General features: G+C 49.8%; 2 protein-coding genes across 4 annotated transcripts in view; both read left to right on the top strand.

Moving 5' to 3' along the window:
* The window catches only part of BBS4 (Bardet-Biedl syndrome 4), a 50,614-nt gene that overhangs the window by 25,637 nt on the left and 5,829 nt on the right, over positions 1 to 19,148 (top strand). For all 3 annotated transcript variants that reach the window (XM_053272217.1, XM_053272218.1, XM_053272219.1), the window contains 7 exons: positions 1,128 to 1,200; positions 3,330 to 3,383; positions 4,920 to 5,047; positions 8,773 to 8,827; positions 10,671 to 10,739; positions 11,101 to 11,253; positions 12,371 to 12,542. In XM_053272217.1, coding sequence (XP_053128192.1) covers positions 1,128 to 1,200; positions 3,330 to 3,383; positions 4,920 to 5,047; positions 8,773 to 8,827; positions 10,671 to 10,739; positions 11,101 to 11,253; positions 12,371 to 12,542 — 704 coding nt within the window. The remainder of the gene's footprint in view (positions 1 to 1,127; positions 1,201 to 3,329; positions 3,384 to 4,919; positions 5,048 to 8,772; positions 8,828 to 10,670; positions 10,740 to 11,100; positions 11,254 to 12,370; positions 12,543 to 19,148) is intronic.
* Positions 13,759 to 15,951, top strand: LOC128334833 (uncharacterized). The gene is made up of 2 exons (XM_053272225.1): positions 13,759 to 14,453; positions 15,216 to 15,951. The coding sequence occupies exons 1-2, from the start codon at positions 13,884 to 13,886 to the stop codon at positions 15,942 to 15,944; spliced, it is 1,299 nt and encodes a 432-aa protein (XP_053128200.1). The 5' UTR covers positions 13,759 to 13,883; the 3' UTR covers positions 15,945 to 15,951.

Below are 19,148 nucleotides of genomic sequence, written 5' to 3' on the forward strand. Positions count from 1 at the left end.
ATTGGACTTCAACTCCCATAATCCCCAACCAAAGGCCGCTGAGGCTGGAGATTATGGGAGTTGAAGTCCGATAACATCTGGGGATCCAATGTTGAGAATCCCTGGTCTATGCTGATTCTCCAAGGTTTAGTGGCTCTCCAAGGTTTCAGGCAGGAGCCTTTCCCAGCCCTACTTGGAGGTGCTTCCAGGGTGGGAATCTGGAACCTTCTCCATGCAAGGTAGATGCTCTACTACTGAGCTGTGGCCTCTATCCCCACTCCTCACAGGAAGCGACTTGATGGAGGAGTAACCCCCTCCCTCACGGATGTAGGTTGCAACTCTGGCTGCTCCTGCCACAGAGTTCTTTCTTTCTTTCTTTCTTTCTTTCTTTCTTTCTTTCTTTCTTTCTTTCTTTCTTTCTTTCTTTCTTTCTTTCTTTCTTTCTTTCCAGGCAACTCTTCAACTGAGAATCACAGTTTCACCCTCATAATCTGGGTTAATAGCCAGTGCGCTATACTGGCTATGTTAGAAATGCTAAGGGCCTAAGCTACGAATCGGGGAATCTCTGGTTTGAATCGCTCCTCTACATGAACTCAAACAGTGAGCAAATTGCTCTCTCTTGACCTCAGCCTCCTCTCTGCAATATGTAGATAATACTGACACAACCTTTCAGAGCTGTTGTATGGAATACAACCTGATAATGTACTCTTATGTTAAATACTTTGAGGCTTAGATAGATAGTTTATTTACGGTCCATGACCAAAACAACTTTGAGGCTTAGAAAGCAGTATATAAATGCTAAATCGTTGTTGCCAGAGGGTGGATCTGCAGCTATTAGAACAATAGGTGCATCTTTTCTTGAGAGGGTTTTTCCGGGCCGTATGTCTCTGGCCGTGGGTCAAGTAGGCAAGAGCGAGGGATGACTGCCTGTTCCTCCAAGCAGGCCTGTTTGGTCAGCAAAGAGCAAGTGTTGAGACAAGCTGGAACTCCTCAGTATATTCAGTGGCCATGTCTTGGGGAAGGCATTGGCAGTTCTGTTTGATTCCACAGCTCACTACTTCCCAGTAGAGTTTCTTGGCTAACGATTGATTGCCCAGCGATGGCTGGGGAGTAAAGGCTGAGGAAAATGACCTGAACTTTCCTTGCAGGTTTCTTCTGGGGAAACACAAAGCAGCCATTGAAGTGTACAATGACGCCGCCAAACTCAACCAGAAGGACTGGGTATGTATGAGGTCTTTATTCCTGCTAGTGAATACTAGTTGACTAGAATCAGACAGACCAACTGAGGGCTGACCTAGGGCCAGTTCTGCGCAGCCCCTTTTCCCTTTGAGGGGCCCAGTCAGTCCTTGGGATGCGGCTCCTGCAGAACACCATTAATATGAATCATGAGTCTGGCTTTGGTACAGATGCCGTCTCCATGGTTCCTGTGCTTGTGGCAACTGGGGAAAGTGCTGATGTTGTTGCAGAAATTGTTGCTGGCTGGATCTGTGTATGGTCTGGCTCTAGAGAAATATTTTCCATTGCAATCGGAGGAATATGTGTGCCCAAGGACAAGCTGTGGCTGCTTGCGTGTAGGGCTGTGTGTATCAGTTATTAGGTTGATCTATGGTTTGTCTGCTTTTGAGACACAAACCTGCTTCTAGATGAACAAGAAGGGAAGTTCATCACTCTCCCTAGGTATAACAAGACAGTGGAGGTGTTTCTGCCAGATGTGCGCACAGATGGTTGCCTGCTTAATATTCAGCAAGAAAACAAAACATGGCTATGTACTCTCTGTTGGACCAAATGCCATTTGCTGAGTGGTAATCCCTCCACAATTCATCAGCATAGGCAAAATATTTTGTACCAAGATGGATTAGTCACTACTATAGGGATTGAAAGGCATATCTGCCAAGGAGTAGTCACAAAAGAGACTTTTCTTTTAGATGTATAAACAGTTGGCTTCCAAAGATCACCACAAGAAAAGAAAAAAAGAATAAATCTTTTGCTCCACAGTAGGATTTTGGTCAGTTTTATAAATCCAATTTCTGTGGATCATCCTTGTTACCTTACATAGAGGATATTAGTGAATAATTGTCACTAGCAGCAAAAAGGACAGCACATTGCATATTTGTATAATTAGAACCTTTTCATTCAGTGTTGCTAAATCTTTCTATTGATCTGAAATACAGAATTCAGATCCTTCCAGACAGAAACCAGCCTGTTCTATGAATGTTATGTGTTGAATTGGATTGCAACAACAGACCCCTGCTAACTTGGCAAAGAGGCACCTTTTACCATGGTGATTCTCTTTATTTAGCAGGGGGAGAGTAACTGGCCCTATCCACCCCCTGCACAGTACCTCCAGTGACCGTTGCTGGTGTCTATCTGATGTTTCTTTTAGATTGTGAGCCCTTTGGGCACAGGGATCCATCTTATTTATTTGTTTCTCTGTGTAAACCACCCTGAGCCATTTTTGGAAGGGCGGCATAGAAATCGAATTAACAACAACAGTAACAACAACAACCCGAGGCTAGGGTATGTTGTGCAAGGCCCAGGCCTGGCTCTGGATGCAAATATATTATGGGACTTCCGACTACAAACAGACAAACATCTGCCACACAATACACCAGATATAACTGTAGTTGAGAAGAAAGAAAAACAAGTCAAAATAATCGACATAGCAATACCAGGGGATAGCAGAATAGAAGAAAAAGAAATAGAAAGAATCACAAAATACAAAGATCTACAAATTGAAATTGAAAGGCTGTGGCAGAAAAAGACCAGAATAATCCCAGTGGTAATTGGTGCCCTGGGTGCAGTTCCAAAAGACCTTGAAGAGCACCTCAACACCATAGGGGTCACAGAAATCACCATCAGTCAATTACAAAAAGCAGCTTTACTGGGAACAGCCTATATTCTGCAACGATATCTATAATAACATCAACAACATTGATAATAAAATCCAGCCATCCCAGGTCCTTGGGCAGGACTCGATGTCTGGATAAAACAAACCAGTCAATAACACCTGTCTAACTGTGTAAATAAATAATAATAATAATGACTCGAGGCTAGGGTATGTTGTGCAAGGCCCAGGCCTGGCTCTGAATTGCTTCTGAACTGAGCCACTGTTGTTTTCTGCTGGGTGGAAATAATCTAGTGTCAGTCTGAGAAAACAGACCCCCGCCCCACCACCACCACCACACCCCATAGCTTGTGTAATCCCTGGTTTTTGAGGATGTTGCTGTTGTGGTTCTCAGTCTTGTTCTGCTGTGGTTCTCAGTCTCCTCGCATACAGAGGGATGACAGGTTCTCATTCCCTCGTGCATTGCATGTGATTAACAAATGTCCTCTTTCCTTTTCCCAACCAGGAGATCTGCCACAACTTGGGGGTTTGCTACATGTACCTGAAACATTTCAACAAGGTAACATGGGAATTCTTGGGCAGGCAATCCAAGTGGTTGTGGTGGAGGCTGGGATATCCTCAAGGGCTCCATCAGACCAGCATGCTGGAGTTGCTAGAGTTCATGGGCTCCTCTTCCAATCCAGTGTGTGCTACCCAAATGATACCAGTCTCAGAGAAAATGCTCTTCACATTGTTGTCTTGTATACAGCAACTTTCACGGTGTCTGTACCTGTACACGTGTGCCCTTGTACATGAATACTGTTTGATAAGTGGAAGGCTTTTGTGAACATAGATGATTTGTTGATGGCTGGCAGGGTCCCAATAGGGCTCTTATGTTCACTTGTTTTAGCCATGGCTTATAAGAAGATGATCTAGAATTCATCTCCCACCTCCTGGTCCGATACTCCAGTCACGTCACCACCCTGGCTCTCAGTCTTGCTAAACCTCCCAATCTCAGTACCTCTTGAGAACTCATGACTTGCTCCCCTGGATTTAAAGTGGTTTTTTTTAATGGGTGGTGAAGCCAATCACTGTGGAAAATATCCGTGAAACTATTGTTGACTTTTCTAGGGATGTAGCCCTCCTGTCAGAACTTGCTTTCCCTTGTGGATGCATTAATAAGAGGATGTTCCAGCTGGATCCTCTCAAGATCCTCTGGTCTCTCTGATTTGGGAGGTGCACACATTTGTATGAGGTGATCTTTGCTTTTGAAGGACGGGCTTGCTATTGTCTTAATGTGCCCCTGGTGAGAAGCATCCTGCTTGTCACCTCCGCCACACACCATGTGCAGCCCTTGCACTGAGTCACACAAACCTATAAAAGATAATGATGCCTACAGTGTGTGCTGGCATTTTCACTTTTTAGTAATGAATATCCTGTGTGCTGCATAACTCCTTTTCCTTTGTCAGCATCTCTCCTGCCTTTAAAATGCTGAACCCCCCCACACCCGACAGCATTTCATTCCTGTCCCACTGGCTGGTCCTTGAAGAGGAAAAGAGGCCATTGCAATCGATGACTCTCATTGGCGGGGATTAACGATGTGCCCAGCGGGAGCCGTTCTGTGCTTTTTTGCAGTTCAGCAGCCCTCGTGGCTCAGTGCTGGGATAAGCATTTTGCAGAGATAAGCTGTGAAAGTCTTGGTTACATCCCATCTCACTAGTCTCCACAGAGCAGCCAAAATCTGGCACCGCCGTGCTTCCAGGACTTGTAACATGGGGAAATGCCCCAGGAAGACATAAGAGAGAGACCAAGCAGATGCTGCTCTGAAACAATGCAGAGCCCACTGCCCAGCCAGGCTGGGGCATTCTAGGAAGGAAGAGGGACAGACCTTTTAAAATCCACTGTCTTTGTAGTTTTAAACTTAACTCTGTGACTTTGAAGGCTAGACCTTTTAAAAATGAAAACATAACTCCATCAGTCCGCAGGCTAGAGAAATACACCTGAGGCTATAGGCTTCCTTTCCCCTTATTCCTTCAGCAAATGCACTCACTCACTCAGGTTGGCTTGATTTGATATTGTTGCCAATTTCATTTAATTATATGTACTTTCTGCACAGGCAAAAGATCAACTGAACACCGCCTTGCAGCTCAACCGCCATGATCTGACGTACATGATGCTGGGGAAAATCCACCTGTTGGAGGGGGATATTGACAAGGCCATTGAAGTCTACAAGAAGGCAGTGGAGTAAGACCCCCTCTTTCCCTTGCTCTGTTGACGAGACAGGAAGATGCCTTGTTCCCAGCAACTGGACTCGTTGCATTGGGTTGGAAAGTGTTGAGAAAACTCTCTCTTACCCAGTCATCTTAGGTGCATTTTGGGAGTGCTGAATCAGCTAGAGGAATTGCTTTATGCATGGAATTGCTCCCAAGGGCCCTTCCATACAGTATCCATTGCACGTGTTCAGTTCAGAGGCAATAGGCCAAAATTACCATGTTGCCAGGGTAGCCCAGGGCACTGCTTCTTCATACCATTTCCAAATGCTGATGCTGCCGTCTGCATAGCCATCCCCAGAGCTGATCGAGCTCTGGGGGCTTTTATCGCCGAAGCTCTCACAATGAGCTGGAAGCAAAACAAAGTTGCTTATTTTGCATGTATTGGCAATGCCTCTGATGGAGGGAGGGAGCTCTTGATGAATTGGTGCTACAACTGATTAAGTATAAAGAGATGCAAGTATGGATCCCCAGCAAAATGTTGCAGTATATCCCTGGTGTGCATGCATTACCTGAGCCTGGTGAAAAAACAAAGTTGGCAGCAAAGACCAGAATTCCTGCTGTAACTCTGGCCTTGTGTCATTTTATTTTTTCCTGTTTTCTGGGTGTGTTTGGGTGGGGGCAGAGGAAGGGGTGTGCACAGGTGCTTAGTTCCAGTTCCTTTTCAACATCCTTTCCCTTCAGAAACAAAAAGCTGTGAAATGGCTGGTGAGAAATAGGGGTGTGCAAAACTGGTTCGATTTGAACCGGGTTAGACTCGAACCAGCCCAGTTCGACTGGTTCAAGTTCAGAACAGACCGGCCCCTGAAAAAAGGAGGCCAGTCTTAGTTTGAACCAAATCAAACCCGGTTTGAAGGTCGTGGCCTCCATTTTGTGTAACATGTTTACAAAACTCCTGCCCTTGCTCTTGATTTTCTGCCACTGTCTTCGGATTGGCTAGCAACCTCCTTTCTCCTGGTTGGCTTGTTGTCATTCATTCAAAGTGGAGTGTTGTCAAGGCAAATCTGAACCCATTGGCTAGCGGGGAGGTGGGAGCAAAAAGGAGGGCGTTTCAAAATGTATTGAAAGCAAGGCAGTGCCATCCGGGCTTTACTCTTCCACTGTCTTTCGAGGAAGAGCTCTGGCTGTGCTGCTGCTGGCTTTTGATTGCCGCTGCTGCTCTGTGCCTCGGACTCGCTTGCTGCTGCTGTGGACCCCCTGCCCCCCCCACCCGCCACATCTCTCTGGACCCTGATCTGCTGCCTGCCTCCCCGCCAGCAGGCCTGCTGACCTCCCCCCACACTGTCCCTCACTGTGCACTGGTGGGGCCAGGAGCAAGAGGGGACAACATCTGCTGCTGTTGGCATGGCCGGCACATCCCAGGCAGCAAAGCCCCGTTGGGCTCTGCTGCATGTGGAGCTGCTGGACACAGACCACCCAGCGGATGAGCTGTTGGCGGTCATCAGGTATCAGGTGAGGAATGTCCGTCCGGGTGGCCAGACCTCCGCAGGGGCTTCCTGGTCACCGACAATGATGCCAACATGCAGAGGGTGGCACACCAGCTGCAGTTTGTGTCCACACGCTGTCTGGCGCACACTCTGCACCTGGTCGTGACGGAGGCACTTGGCATCATGGAGGTCAGGGAGCATCAGGGTTTGCCCTTCCCCCAGGGCCTGCTGCCGCCATGGCTGCTCTTGTGGACAAGTGCCATAAAATTGCAACCTATTTCCACTGCAGTGAGAAGGGCAGACGGATGTTCAGGGAGAGGCAGCGTGAGCTCAGCCTACCTGGACACATCATCCCCAGGGATGCTGAGATGCAGTGCAACTCCACCTTTCTAGGGATGTGCATGGACCGGTTTGGAGACCGTTTTACAGGCCTCCAAACCAGTCTGAATGCGGCACCAGCTCAAAAGTTCGAAGCCAGCATGGGAGGGTGCACTCACCCCTCCCGCCGCTTTCCCCACGCCAGCGCTGGTATTTTTAGTATCCCTTCGGGGCAGCAGCATACCTTCCTGCCACCCTGTTGCGCTCCTTTCCCGGACATTATCGGAAGTTGCCGACGCGCCTGCACATGCCAGCTCGGGTGTGTGCACGTCATGCATGCTCGCGCACTCGTGCCAATGCGCACAGGCGCGTTGGCAACGTCTGGTAATGTCCGGAAAAGGAGCGCAATAGGGCGGCAGGGAGGTATGCTGCTGCCCCGAAGGGATACTAAAAATACCAGCGCTGGCGGGGGGAAGCGGCGGGAGGGGTGAGTGCACCCTCCCTCGCCCTTAAAGAGGCACCCCTGCCGGCTTCAAACCGCCTCGCCGTGGTTCCGTGCACATCCCTACACCTTTCTCTTGCTCCAGTGTCTGCAGGAGCAGGAGGTGGCCATCACGCCCTGGCGAGGAACTGTCGCTTGGGAGTGTGCGAGCTGTCCACCAGGGACTGGAAGCTCATTTCCGAGCTGGCCTTGGCACTCGAGCCATTCCTCCTCACGACGAGCAGCTTGTTTTCCAAGGCAGCAGCACTGAGCCTGCTGCTCTTCTCTTGGAGAAGACGATGGGCGAGCTCCAGACCACCCTGACCACTGGGGAAGCACATGCCCCGGCAGGTCGGTGGAGGCCTGGAGTTGTGGATCGGCTCAGCACCAGGTTGGATCAATTGGCAGAGCATTTTTTTGGCCTGCCTGTGACCCACCCATGAAGGGCAATGCCGTTGCTCCTGGCAAGCTGCCTAGATGGAGGGCCCACCTGGTTCAAGAGGTAAGGCAGGCAGAGGAGAGGAGACTGGCTCTGAACCAGGAGGAAGGTACTGGAGTGCCTACTTCTAGTGCACAGTCCAACGCCCAGCAGCGTGGTGTCCCTGGCAGTGTCAATGCAGCCGGCACTTGCACCCTGTGGCCTTGGTGCCCTGCTAGGGGTACGGGAGGTGCTGACCACACCCTGCACTGCTGTTGAGCAGAATGTTCTCCAGTACCCGCAGGAGCCAGTGGCGGTGGACCCTCAGGCGGATCTTGTCCAGTTCTGGGCAATGCATCACCAAGTCCGGCTGGATTGTCAACCATTGCCAGACAGCTCCTCTCCTGCCCCCCAACTAGTGTCCAGAGGGAGAGGGCACCCGTAGCTCACGCTTTGATGCTGGCTTGGTGGAGCAGATGGTCTTTCTGAAGGCCAACCTCCCACTGCTGGGCTCTCCCAGGCTGAATGTGGAGTGTGACCCCAGAAAAAACTCAAAATTTCATTAAAAATGTTTTGAAGGACAGTCAGCGGCTTCATCGACATTATTATTTATTTACCACTTTTCAATTAAATATTTTCAGTGGTTTATATATATAAATATGGAGGTGTATAATATTGAAGGAGGGTGTGTGTGTGTGTGTGTGTGTGTGTGTGTGTGTGTGTGTGTGTATATATATATATATATATATATATATATTCCCCTCCCCGCCCCCGGTCTTCGAGATCAGAGCTGATGCTACTATTAACGGGGAGGAGGCAGACTGCTCTAAGTGGCAAATGGAGGGGGGGTCCATTAAGGGTCAGCAAGTTTTCCAGTATTGAGTATAGTATTATTTTTAATCGCCATTTGGTTTTTCCATCTCAGGCACCAAATTGTCGTGGACTATCTGTCTCTGTGTGAAGCCCAGTTATTCCTGTGCATAACATCTGATGCTCTTTTGAGTTATTGCTGGCACTCAGCTGTGTAAAACTCCAGGGTTTCTTTTGTATTTCAGCTTCTCCCCAGAAAACACAGAGCTCCTTACAACTCTGGGCTTACTCTACCTGCAGGTACAGAATATTGTCAGTTGGCTCACTGTTTCATGAACTGCAGCCACGACCAGGCATCTGTATGTAGATTGAAGGCTTTTCTTGAGGAATTGGAATTTTGCTCCTTTCCCTGCTCTATATTTTTGCCCTACTGGGACTGGATACAGGAGGAGCAGAAAGTCTGATCAGCTTCTGTAGCCTGCTGCTATCTCAAGTATAAAAAAGCAATAGCTTTGTGCGTTTTCTCGGTAGAAAAGAACCATGCAATTGCTGGCAAAGTCCAGAATTGACATCCTGATTCTGACCAGTTGGGAACCTGGCATTTCCAAGGAGACAAGTGTTTAAACAAACCCCATACAGCACCCTTCTCCCAAATTAGCAGCCACCGCTGCTGCCAAGGGCTTGTAACGTGGGGTGGGAATCCTGTGATTGAAACTCCTGATGTTGCTGCTACTTCCTCTACAAAACGCAGCCACGGGAAAGAGATCAGTTCAGATTGGGGCCACAGGCTGTGGTGTCCCTGTAAGTTGCCCCCTCCATAGCAAACAGCACCTTCTAGGGGCAAGCAGGTACTTTAAGTTGGGGGACCCATGCAGGGGCAAAGGCTTAAAATTTCCCTTCCCTCTGCACTGGAGCCCCAATCCAGATTCCCCCCACCATCACAGGAGCAGTTCCATCCTAACGAGGGGGGGCGTGCACGGCAAAGGAGGCCCAGCTACTTTCCTGGAGCTCCGTTTGCTTCTCTCTTCCCCCCCGCCCTGTCCCAGCGTTATTGAGAACTGTGCAGCTTTATCTGATGAACTGCCATCCTGCAGGCAGCACTGCTCTACCTGACCAATGGCCCCACAAGGCACTCCTTGTTTCTGAGCACTCTGGGAGAATTCTTGGAGACAACTCAGGTTTTTCTGAGCTGCCAGAAAAAAACTTGGAAAGGCCAAACACAAAGAACCTCCCTGAAACACCCCCCCCTCCCGTTCCAGTCTTGGCCGCTTCCCTTTCCCTCTTGCCAAGGGTAAGTTTTTTTGAGGAGTTGGAGAGGAACTGGCAGGAAGATCTGGACGAGCCCAATTCTGAGCTGTTTGGATTCAGCACTTGGCAAGATGTGGAGTTTATATTGCAGCTCCCCCAGTTCCAGACTTGCCCCCATCTCTGTGAGGACTGTGCAGCTTCAGATCAGAGAAGTGTAAGAGTTCTAGAGAGAAAACTACATTAAGCAGAGCGGGGGAAGCAGACATTTCTACAGCACTAGTGGCCGTGCTTCCAGGGAAATGCAAGGTAAGCCTTGAAAAACAAGTGCTTGGAAGTTCTTGGCCCATGACGGTTGCAGATTCAGGATTAATAATATCTGTAGATAAGCAGCACTATTGCATTGAATATTAACATCCATTTGGCTCTGGATTGGATTCCTCCAATGAAATGTTTGCTGGAGTGATTTCCCAGAAGCCTCAGTAGTGGCCCCAGGAATAGTGTGAGTCGTGGCTCTCAGAGGAGCTTTCTCACAAAGGCATGGTGGTTAAGGGCTTATAATTCTGAGGTATGGAGGCCTTTGTGGTGGTAGTTTCTGGAGGGTTTTCTCTAGAGAGCAAAGTGCAGACAGGTCAGCCAAACAGTTGCCACCCAGTCTGCTGGATGGTTTTATGAACACCAGAAGTCTGGAAATGTGATTTTTGCTTGCTTGCTTGCTTGTGATTCTTGGAGGCAGCGCTCTAGTTGGGAGTGGAAGAAGCAACACGCCCCTTTTAGGGTGTGGTGAGACTGGAACAAAATGCAGCAATCAATGTCTTGTTTTAATGTTTTATCAATGTGCAGGTTAACATTTGTCTAAGACTTGGTGTTGATTCTTCTGATGCTTTTGTTGTCTTAGCTTGGGGTCTATCAGAAGGCCTTTGAACACCTTGGGAATGCACTCACCTATGATCCCAGCAACTATAAGGTATATTTGGGAATATAAATATATTGCATTGGGGGTTGAAACAGGAAAATATTGGTAGCCTAAGCCTTTGGGAAATCCAGTATTTCTGTCACAAAATCCAATATTTGTGTGACTAAATGGTAACCCAAGGAAGTGGCTAGATGAGCTTGATCAGGTCCGGGAATGATGGAGTTGGCGCCACCAATATCATCACCCAGCAAAACTTGAAATCTCTCCAGCATTTGAATGCATTTGTGACCTCACCATGCACCCACCCACCAAAAAGTTCCTTCATGCTAAAAATGTAACGTCTTTGTACCATTTTCACTTTCCTCCATTGTTAGAAAGGGCAACTACAACTGGATTTCTGTTTGTTTTGTAGGCGATTTTAGCCGCTGGCAGTATGATGCAGACTCATGGCGATTTTGATGTAGCTCTCACCAAGTACCGGGTGGTGGCTTGCGCTGTACCCGAAAGCCCCCCTCTGTGGAACAACATTGGAATGTGTTTCTTTGGCAAGAAGAAGTATGTGGCGGTAGGTGTGCCTTTCCTCCTTCCTGCCTTCCATACTTCTTGAATAGGCTCAAGCACAGGGGTCCACAAATAATGGTTGGCTTTACTAGCCAGCTTCTATTTGTGCTTGCCGCACAGCCCTCCCCTCCCCTGGACTCCAGTGGCATGTGTCGAGGCCTTGTGAGGGAGGCAGCGGTTTCTTTCATTTACTCAGAGAAGGCAAGGGACTGCAGGAGTGACTCCCACTGTTCACCATCTTCAAAGCTCAGCCCAAAGAACAGAAACCCCTGCCTCTCTCTTGCGGCTTCTGACGGACAAAGGCAGCCCTGAGGGAGGCACTCGCTTGGGCTGGTGATGGCAGACGATGAGAAACGGTAAAGACAGCCTTGCTTTGATCTTTGTCTCCAGATCCCAGCACAACTGAAAGCTCCAGGGAGGGGATCTGTGCTGCTGGCTACCTTTCTTATCAGAGGGCCAGCATTCTCAGCCACTTCCCCCCGCCCCCATCCCTCAAAAATATAGATGCATATAGATGTCGCATCCTGCCACAATCTTCCAGCTGCCCGTGCAATAGGACGGAAGCTTGATATCTTTGCCAACTGAGCAAAGAGACACCTTTTTAACGTGATTCTCTTTATTTAGCAGGGGGAGAGTAACTGGCCCTGTCCATCCCCCAGCACAGAAACTCCATCACACTGTCTCCAGTGACTTTTGCTGGTGTCTCTCATACATTTCTTTTTAGATTGTGAGCCCTTTGGGGACAGGGATCCATCTATCTATCTATCTATCTATCTATCTATCTATCTATCCATCTATCCATCTATCTCGCTTTGGAAACTTTTGTTGAAAAGTGGTATATAAATATTTGTAGTTGTTGAACAACTATATATACCCCATCTTTGATTGCAAAGATGGCTCACTAGGTTGCCATCTTATCAAAAAGCAGTTAGATTTCATTATGGCCTTCCTAATAACTTCAGCCAGGACTGAAAGCTGGACAGCAGTTTCTTTAGGAGGGGCACTGATGACAATCATTTGAAAGGGACGACAAAATGGCACCTTGGCATCTCTTCCTAAGGCAGCAGCTGCAGAAAGCCTTTGCCTTCTCTCTTGCTGAAGAGAGCTCTTTTCCTCTGCAGGCCATCAGCTGCCTCAAACGGGCAAACTACCTTGCGCCCTTTGACTGGAAGATCCTCTACAACCTGGGACTAGTCCACCTGACAATGCAGCAGCATGCCTCTGCCTTCCATTTCATCAGTGCTGCTGTCCACCTCCAGCCAAAGTTGGGAGAACTCTATATGATGTTGGCAGGTAAAGCACCCCCACCTCAGACCCTTGACCAGTTATCAACAAACAAATCTTATTATCACCATGAAGCAGCCTCTCCTTTGCTGAGGTTCTTAGCAGACTCGTATTCGGACCCAAAGGTTTCATGCAATGGTCTCCTAATAATCACGTCCAGTTGCTCCCATTTTACAGACTGGGGAATTTCAACTAAAAGACTGCAGGTTGCCTGAGGCTGCTGCATGCATTCCTGTGTGGGAAGTAGTACCCAGCTCTCCCAAGTGCATGTCCAACACTGAACGTTGGACATTCTGTCTGCTGAACTAGACTGGCTTGAAATAAAACCAGCAAGGACCCAAATAGGAACATAGGAAGCTGCCATATACTGAGTCAGACCATAGGTCCGCCCGATCCCGTTTACCCTTTCCCCATCTCTCCTGGGCTTCAGATGCAACCCTCTGGTGAATCTGAACTATGCAATCTTGCTGTATAATCAAGGTGAGAAAAAGGGGGCTATTCACCAGTACCAGGAAATGGAATCAAAGGTCAGTGAGTCAAAGAATTTGACTCCTTAGAATTTGACCCCGAGGTATGTTGGTTTAAATCACTAATGAGGCCCCCAAGCAGTTCTGCAGCTAGATAGCAGTTTGCTAGCCGATCGGCAAAGAGTGTGGAGACCCACAGCAATGATAAAGTCACCTCTACTGTAAAGCAGGCTTAACTGATCATATTAAAAGCAGCCAAGTCAGAGGATCCAGGCCCGTGGGTCTTTATCCTATGCAGCAGCTGTAGCTCTTTAGATGGATTGAATCATGTACTTTCATCTTCTGCTACATAACTTGGGCCATCGAGGAGTTGTTGGACTACAGCTCCTATCATCCCTGACTACTGGGCAGTGTGGATGATGGGAGTTGTAGTCCAGCAGCTGGAGGAAGCTGCCATATACTGAGTCAGACCCTTGGTCCATCTTGCTCAGTATTGTCTTCACAGACTGGCAGTGGCTTCTCCAGGGTTGCAGGCAGCATTCTCAGTTCCTGATGCCAGGGACATCTCTGGGTTATCCTTTCCCACCAGCTCCAAGCAGGACAGATACTGTGAAAAAACAAACAGAAAGTGCCCGCCCACTTGGGGCTGCAGAGGATAACCTCGCCCCAGTTCTTTCTGTCCTCGCTTCAGCTCCAGCAGCAGATTTTCTTCTCTCCTGCTCTTTCTCGAATTTGACTCTCTCTTTTGCCTCTTAACTGTACTTTTCTGTCAGCTTTTTCCTTCTTTACCTTGTTGTGTGTGTTCCCTAACCAAAAAAAAAAAAATTGTTAGTCTTCTCCTTACCTCTCCTCCCCCCTTCCCCCTCCTTCAGCTCCTCATTTCATGGGCAGCCCTATTAGGGCAAGAATCGTCTTGGTGCCCAGAGGCTGCAATCAGGACCGTTTTGGTCCGGGGCTTTCCAGGGCTTTTCACGCCCCAGCTCCGACGCGACCGAGCTTGCCGCTCTGCTCTCCAGAACCGGGGCATTCCTGCAGGCGGGAGATCTCTATACTCCCCAGCTGCTCAGCATCAAACGCAAGGTCAGAGGAGCGAGGGAAAGACATCGGGCAGTTAAAGAAGCTCCGTTTGCTTAGTTTAGCTGCGGCGACGGTGACGGCTGCCTTGGAGCCGCCCGCACCGGTCGCTCCCGGGTACGCGGCGTGTCTCCTGCCTTCGGGCCGCGAGACACGTGCTTCAGCGGCCCGGAGGGCAGCGGAGGGTGCCATCGCCATATCGAGTCCTCGTGGCCCCTCGGAAGTCTTTTTGACACAGCAAGCTCGCCTCAGTAAGAGTGGGAAGGAGGATAAAATGGCGACGGAACTCGAAAAGGCGCGAAAGCAGCCGGCGGCCATTTTGAAGTCATCGCAGCAGGCCCCTCCGAAGCCTTCCCTGCAGCAACAGGAGCAGGTTGAGGTACCAGGCGAATCGGTAGGGGGCGGGGGAGATGTGGGCCCCAGCCATGGCGTTACTATCTCTATTCCCAAAGTGGTACCCCCAGAATGGCAAGCCTGGTTCAAGAATGCGATTGTGGACACCATTTATCAAATAAGGCCACCCCGTAAGGCGGGAAAGTCTAAGAAACGGAGGAAGCGGGACCCCTCCCCCTCGGAGTCAGACTCCTCCAGCGAATGCTCCCCCTCTCCCCCCAGGAAGGCCAAAAAGAAGATTAAGCACCTTAATCCTAAAAAACCTGTGGATAAGGGCAGTGATGCACACTCCTCTGAGTTGTCAGACCAGGGATCAGGGGTCCCTAACCCACGAAATCCCAGGCCTATTAGAACCCCTATGAGTAACGAGCCTAAGAGCCCGCTCCCTGGGGGGGAGGACGCTGACCCCACAGAACCTATGCCCCAGGACCCCATGGATCCTGATAGAGAGGAGGCAGAGTGGTCAGGGGGAGACGATAACGACACATCTGCAGTGTCTCAAAGGCTCTTTGTGGCTGATGATTTTAATCCACTGATGAATAAGATTTTAAAGACTATTGGCCTTCAGCAGTCGAATAATCAAGAACCATCTAATGAAAAGGGCGATTGGGTGTTCCCCAGGGCCACCCCTAAAGAAATTTTATTGCCATTTCCCTCTCTTTTCACAGATGTAGTCAAACAAGAATGGAAGTTACCTGCAGCCAACAGAAAGCCTTTAGCTATCTCTAACCGCTTTTATGCTTTCCAGGCTGAGGTGACTGAATTGCTCAAGACTCCTACAACAGATGCCCCGATAGTTCAGCTGGTGTCAAACTCCTTGGTCCCTAGGGATGGAGAAGTCACACTCAAAGACCCAGCAGATAAAAAAGCTGAATCAGCATTTAAAAGAGCTCATGAAAACTCAATGCATGCTACAAGGGCGGCGGCTGCAGCATCCATGGCAGCTAGGGCCTCCCTACTGTGGATTGATGGCCTTTTAAACGATCCACCTGCTGACAACATCAGATTTAGACAGCAGCTCGTTAAAATTCAGAAGGCACAAGCCTTTATGGCGGATGCCACTCTAGATTCTGTAAGATACTCAGCTAGAGTAGCTGCAGCCTCAGTTCTCGGCAGGCGCCACCTTTGGCTAAAAAATTGGGCAGTGGATAATACTTCAAGAGCCAACCTGACCGCTGTGCCCTATGATGCCACTAAGTTGTTTGGGGAGGAGGCCCTCAAGGATATTTTAGTTGAGTCAGTGGACAAGCGCAGAACGATGCCCACAACAACTAGGAAGGCGGAACGCCAACCTTTTAAAAAGAATTACCAACAGTTTCAGAATTTTCAGCCCTTTCGGCCCTCCCGGCCTTTTAGAGGCCGGTTCAGGGATTTCAGACAGCAGAGGGGAACATGGGGTCGGCAGCGATTCCCTTACAGGGGTGCGGGCGGCTATAGACAACAGGGCTCGCAGCCTAAACAAAAACCGCAACAATGACTGCAAAGTCATCAGGTTGGGGGGTCGCCTGTCAGAATTCGCCCACGCTTGGGAGTCTTCAGTCAACGACTCCTGGGTCCTGTCAGTGATCCAGCAGGGCTACAAGATAGAATTAAACACCCCTCCTCCCCCCAGGTTCATTCCAACACCTCGATCTCGCTGCACCCTCAAACACGCAGACATGATGCTCGCCATCGAGCATCTTCTGGAAATTGCTGCAATAGAACCCGTCCCATCCTGTCAGGAGGGGGGGGCGTTTATTCTATCTTATTTACCGTCCCAAAGAAGGACGGAACAAAAAGAGCAGTCCTGGATCTCAAATTTCTCAACAAGTTTGTCAAAAAATACCACTTCAGGATGGAAACTCTCAGATCAATAGCGGAAACTCTGTTGCACATGGACTTCTTGGCTTCCATCGATCTGAAAGAAGCGTATCTACATGTGCCCATTCACAACGACAGCAGACACCTCCTGCGCTTCAAATACGCCGGCAAGCATTTCCAGTACACAGCCTTACCGTTTGGCCTATCAGCGGCCCCCAGAATCTTTACAAAAGTGCTGGCACCCTTGGTCGCCCTCCTGTGCGTGAGGGGTATCAGACTGTTTGCGTATTTGGACGATCTGCTCCTGAAAGCCCCCACCCTCCAGGAGGCTCAGCGGGACTTACAGGTCACCCTCGGGGAATTGGAGACTCACGGATTCCTCATCAACTACCACAAAAGCAACCTGGAGCCAACACACCACCTGCAACATCTCGGGGTGGTGATGAACACAGAAGAGGATCGCCTGTACCTACCTTGGGACCGCTTCGAAATCATCACAAAGGAGGTCAAGTCGGCACTGATGTCATCAAGAAATCGGCTGATGTCCCTCTCCAGGCTATTGGGTCTCATGGTTGCGACCTTGGACGTCGTCCCATGGGCGAGACTCCATCTTCGACCCCTGCAATGGTTCCTCCTACCTCACCAGCACTCCATCGCAAAGAAGAAGCTCCTGTACCTGCAGATACCGAAGCAAGTGCGCCAGGCTCTAAGGTGGTGGTTGAGCCCGCTCAACTTGTTTGCAGGAAGAGAATTCCTCGATCCACCAAGAGTCTTGGTTACGACGGATGCCAGCGACCGGGGATGGGGAGCTCATTGTCTTCATCTTTCGGCCCAGGGTCGCTGGGATCCTGCGGAAAAAGCACACAGTATCAATTGGAGAGAACTGAGAGCCATCCGGTTAGCACTCGCCGCCTTCCAGACAACAATTCGGGATCGCCACGTCCTAGTGAAAACGGACAACACGACAGCGAAGGCACACGTCAATCGTCAGGGGGGCACTCGATCCCACTCCCTTCACCTGGAGGCAATGCTACTATTACACTGGGCGGAGGCCAATGTGCGTTCTCTAATAGCCCATCACCTCAAAGGGGAGCTAAACACAAAGGCAGATTGGCTAAGCAGGGAGGACATTCATCCCGGGGAATGGAGTCTTCACCCAGAGGTCTTCCACCTGCTAACCCTCCGCATGGGCGTTCCCTGCATGGACTTGTTTGCGTCCCCGATAAACTCCAAAGTGCACCAGTTCATGTCCAGGTTCCCCTCTCAGGGAGCGGCATCAGTGGACGCCCTTGCCAGCCCGTGGCCCGAGGGACTCCTGTTTGCATACCCTCCGACTCCGCTACTGACCAGGGTCCTCAGGAGGATTCGCCTCTTGAGGGCCCGAGTCATATTAATCGCCCCCTTCTGGCCCAGAAGGCCATGGTTCCCGGAACTCGTTCTCATGGCAGAGGAGGAACCATGGCAGCTACCTGTCAGAGAAGACCTGCTTTCCCAAGGACCGGTTTACCATCCCGACCCGGCGTGGTTAAGGCTGACCGCCTGGAAACTGAACGGAACTTGTTGAAGGAGTTTGGATACTCCACGGCGGTCACGAACACGATCCTGGCATCCAGGAGGCCTTCCACGAATCGGATATACCAGACAACCTGGCGGGCGTTCCTCAAATGGTCTTCTCTGCACTCCATCCCTCGAGGGTCGGCTTCCATCAAACACATCCTACAATTCCTTCAAGATGGGTTAGACAAGGGCCTCAAGCCCAACACTCTAAAACGCCAGGCTGCGTCATTGCTGGGCCTTATCTCAGGCAGACCCCAAGAGTATCTGTCCTCGTACCCACACTTGCAACGTTTCCTGAGGGGAGCTACCCTACTATCTCCCCCAGTAATACACAGGTTCCCATCATGGGACCTCCATCTGGTCCTCTCCGCATTACAGCATCCTCCGTTTGAACCGATATCATCCATTCCACTAGAAACACTGTCGAAGAAATTGGCCTTTCTGGTGGCTATTACGTCAGCACGCCGTGTGTCGGAATTGAGGTCTCTTTCGGTCGATAGAGCGTTCTGTGTGTTCCAAAGGGAGGCGGTACGGCTCATCCCTGATCCTTTCGTGCGCACGAAGGTGCCGTCCACTTTTCACCAATCTCAGGACGTTTTTCTGCCTTCCTTCTGCCCTCATCCGACGCATGCACGTGAAAAGCTCTGGCACAAGCTGGATGTGCGTAGATGCTTGAAAGCCTACATTAAGCGCACAGCTTCCTTACGCAACACCAACACCATGTTCGTGGAAGTTCGAAAAAAGGGAAAGGGGTCCGCCGTTTCCGCAAGAACCATCGCTCGATGGATTAAGGACTGTATAGTACTGGCTTATCAGTCTATGCACAAGGACCCGCCTCCCGGAATCACGGCACATTCCACTAGATCGGCAGCGACCTCAGCAGCCTTCTCAGCGCACGCACCGGTTCAGGATATATGCAGAGCGGCAACATGGTCTACGCCCTCGACCTTCACAAAACACTATAAAATTGAGACGTACGCCACTGTCCAGGCGGCCGTCGGCAGGAGAATCCTTCAGCAGGTCCTTCCACGGGACTAGGCAGAAGCGGTTGCCCTCCCTGTTGAACAAGCTGGGGTATATCCCCAGAGATGTCCCTGGCATCAGGAACTGAGAATGGAGCATTGGTGTTCACTTACCGTGAAGGCTCCTTCTGGTTCTTGATGCCAGGGACATCTCGACCCACCCAGTGGTACGCTCTGCCTGGTCCCGTCGGATGGAAGGTTCGTCCCTATCTCTTAGACAGGATAAACACGTGTCTCTCCTTACTAAACGGTACCTCTCTGTTACAGTTCTATTTGATGTCTTTGGTCTTAACAGGTTACAT

Source organism: Hemicordylus capensis, chromosome 10 (assembly GCF_027244095.1).
Source record: "Hemicordylus capensis ecotype Gifberg chromosome 10, rHemCap1.1.pri, whole genome shotgun sequence".
Classification (NCBI taxonomy): domain Eukaryota; kingdom Metazoa; phylum Chordata; class Lepidosauria; order Squamata; family Cordylidae; genus Hemicordylus; species Hemicordylus capensis.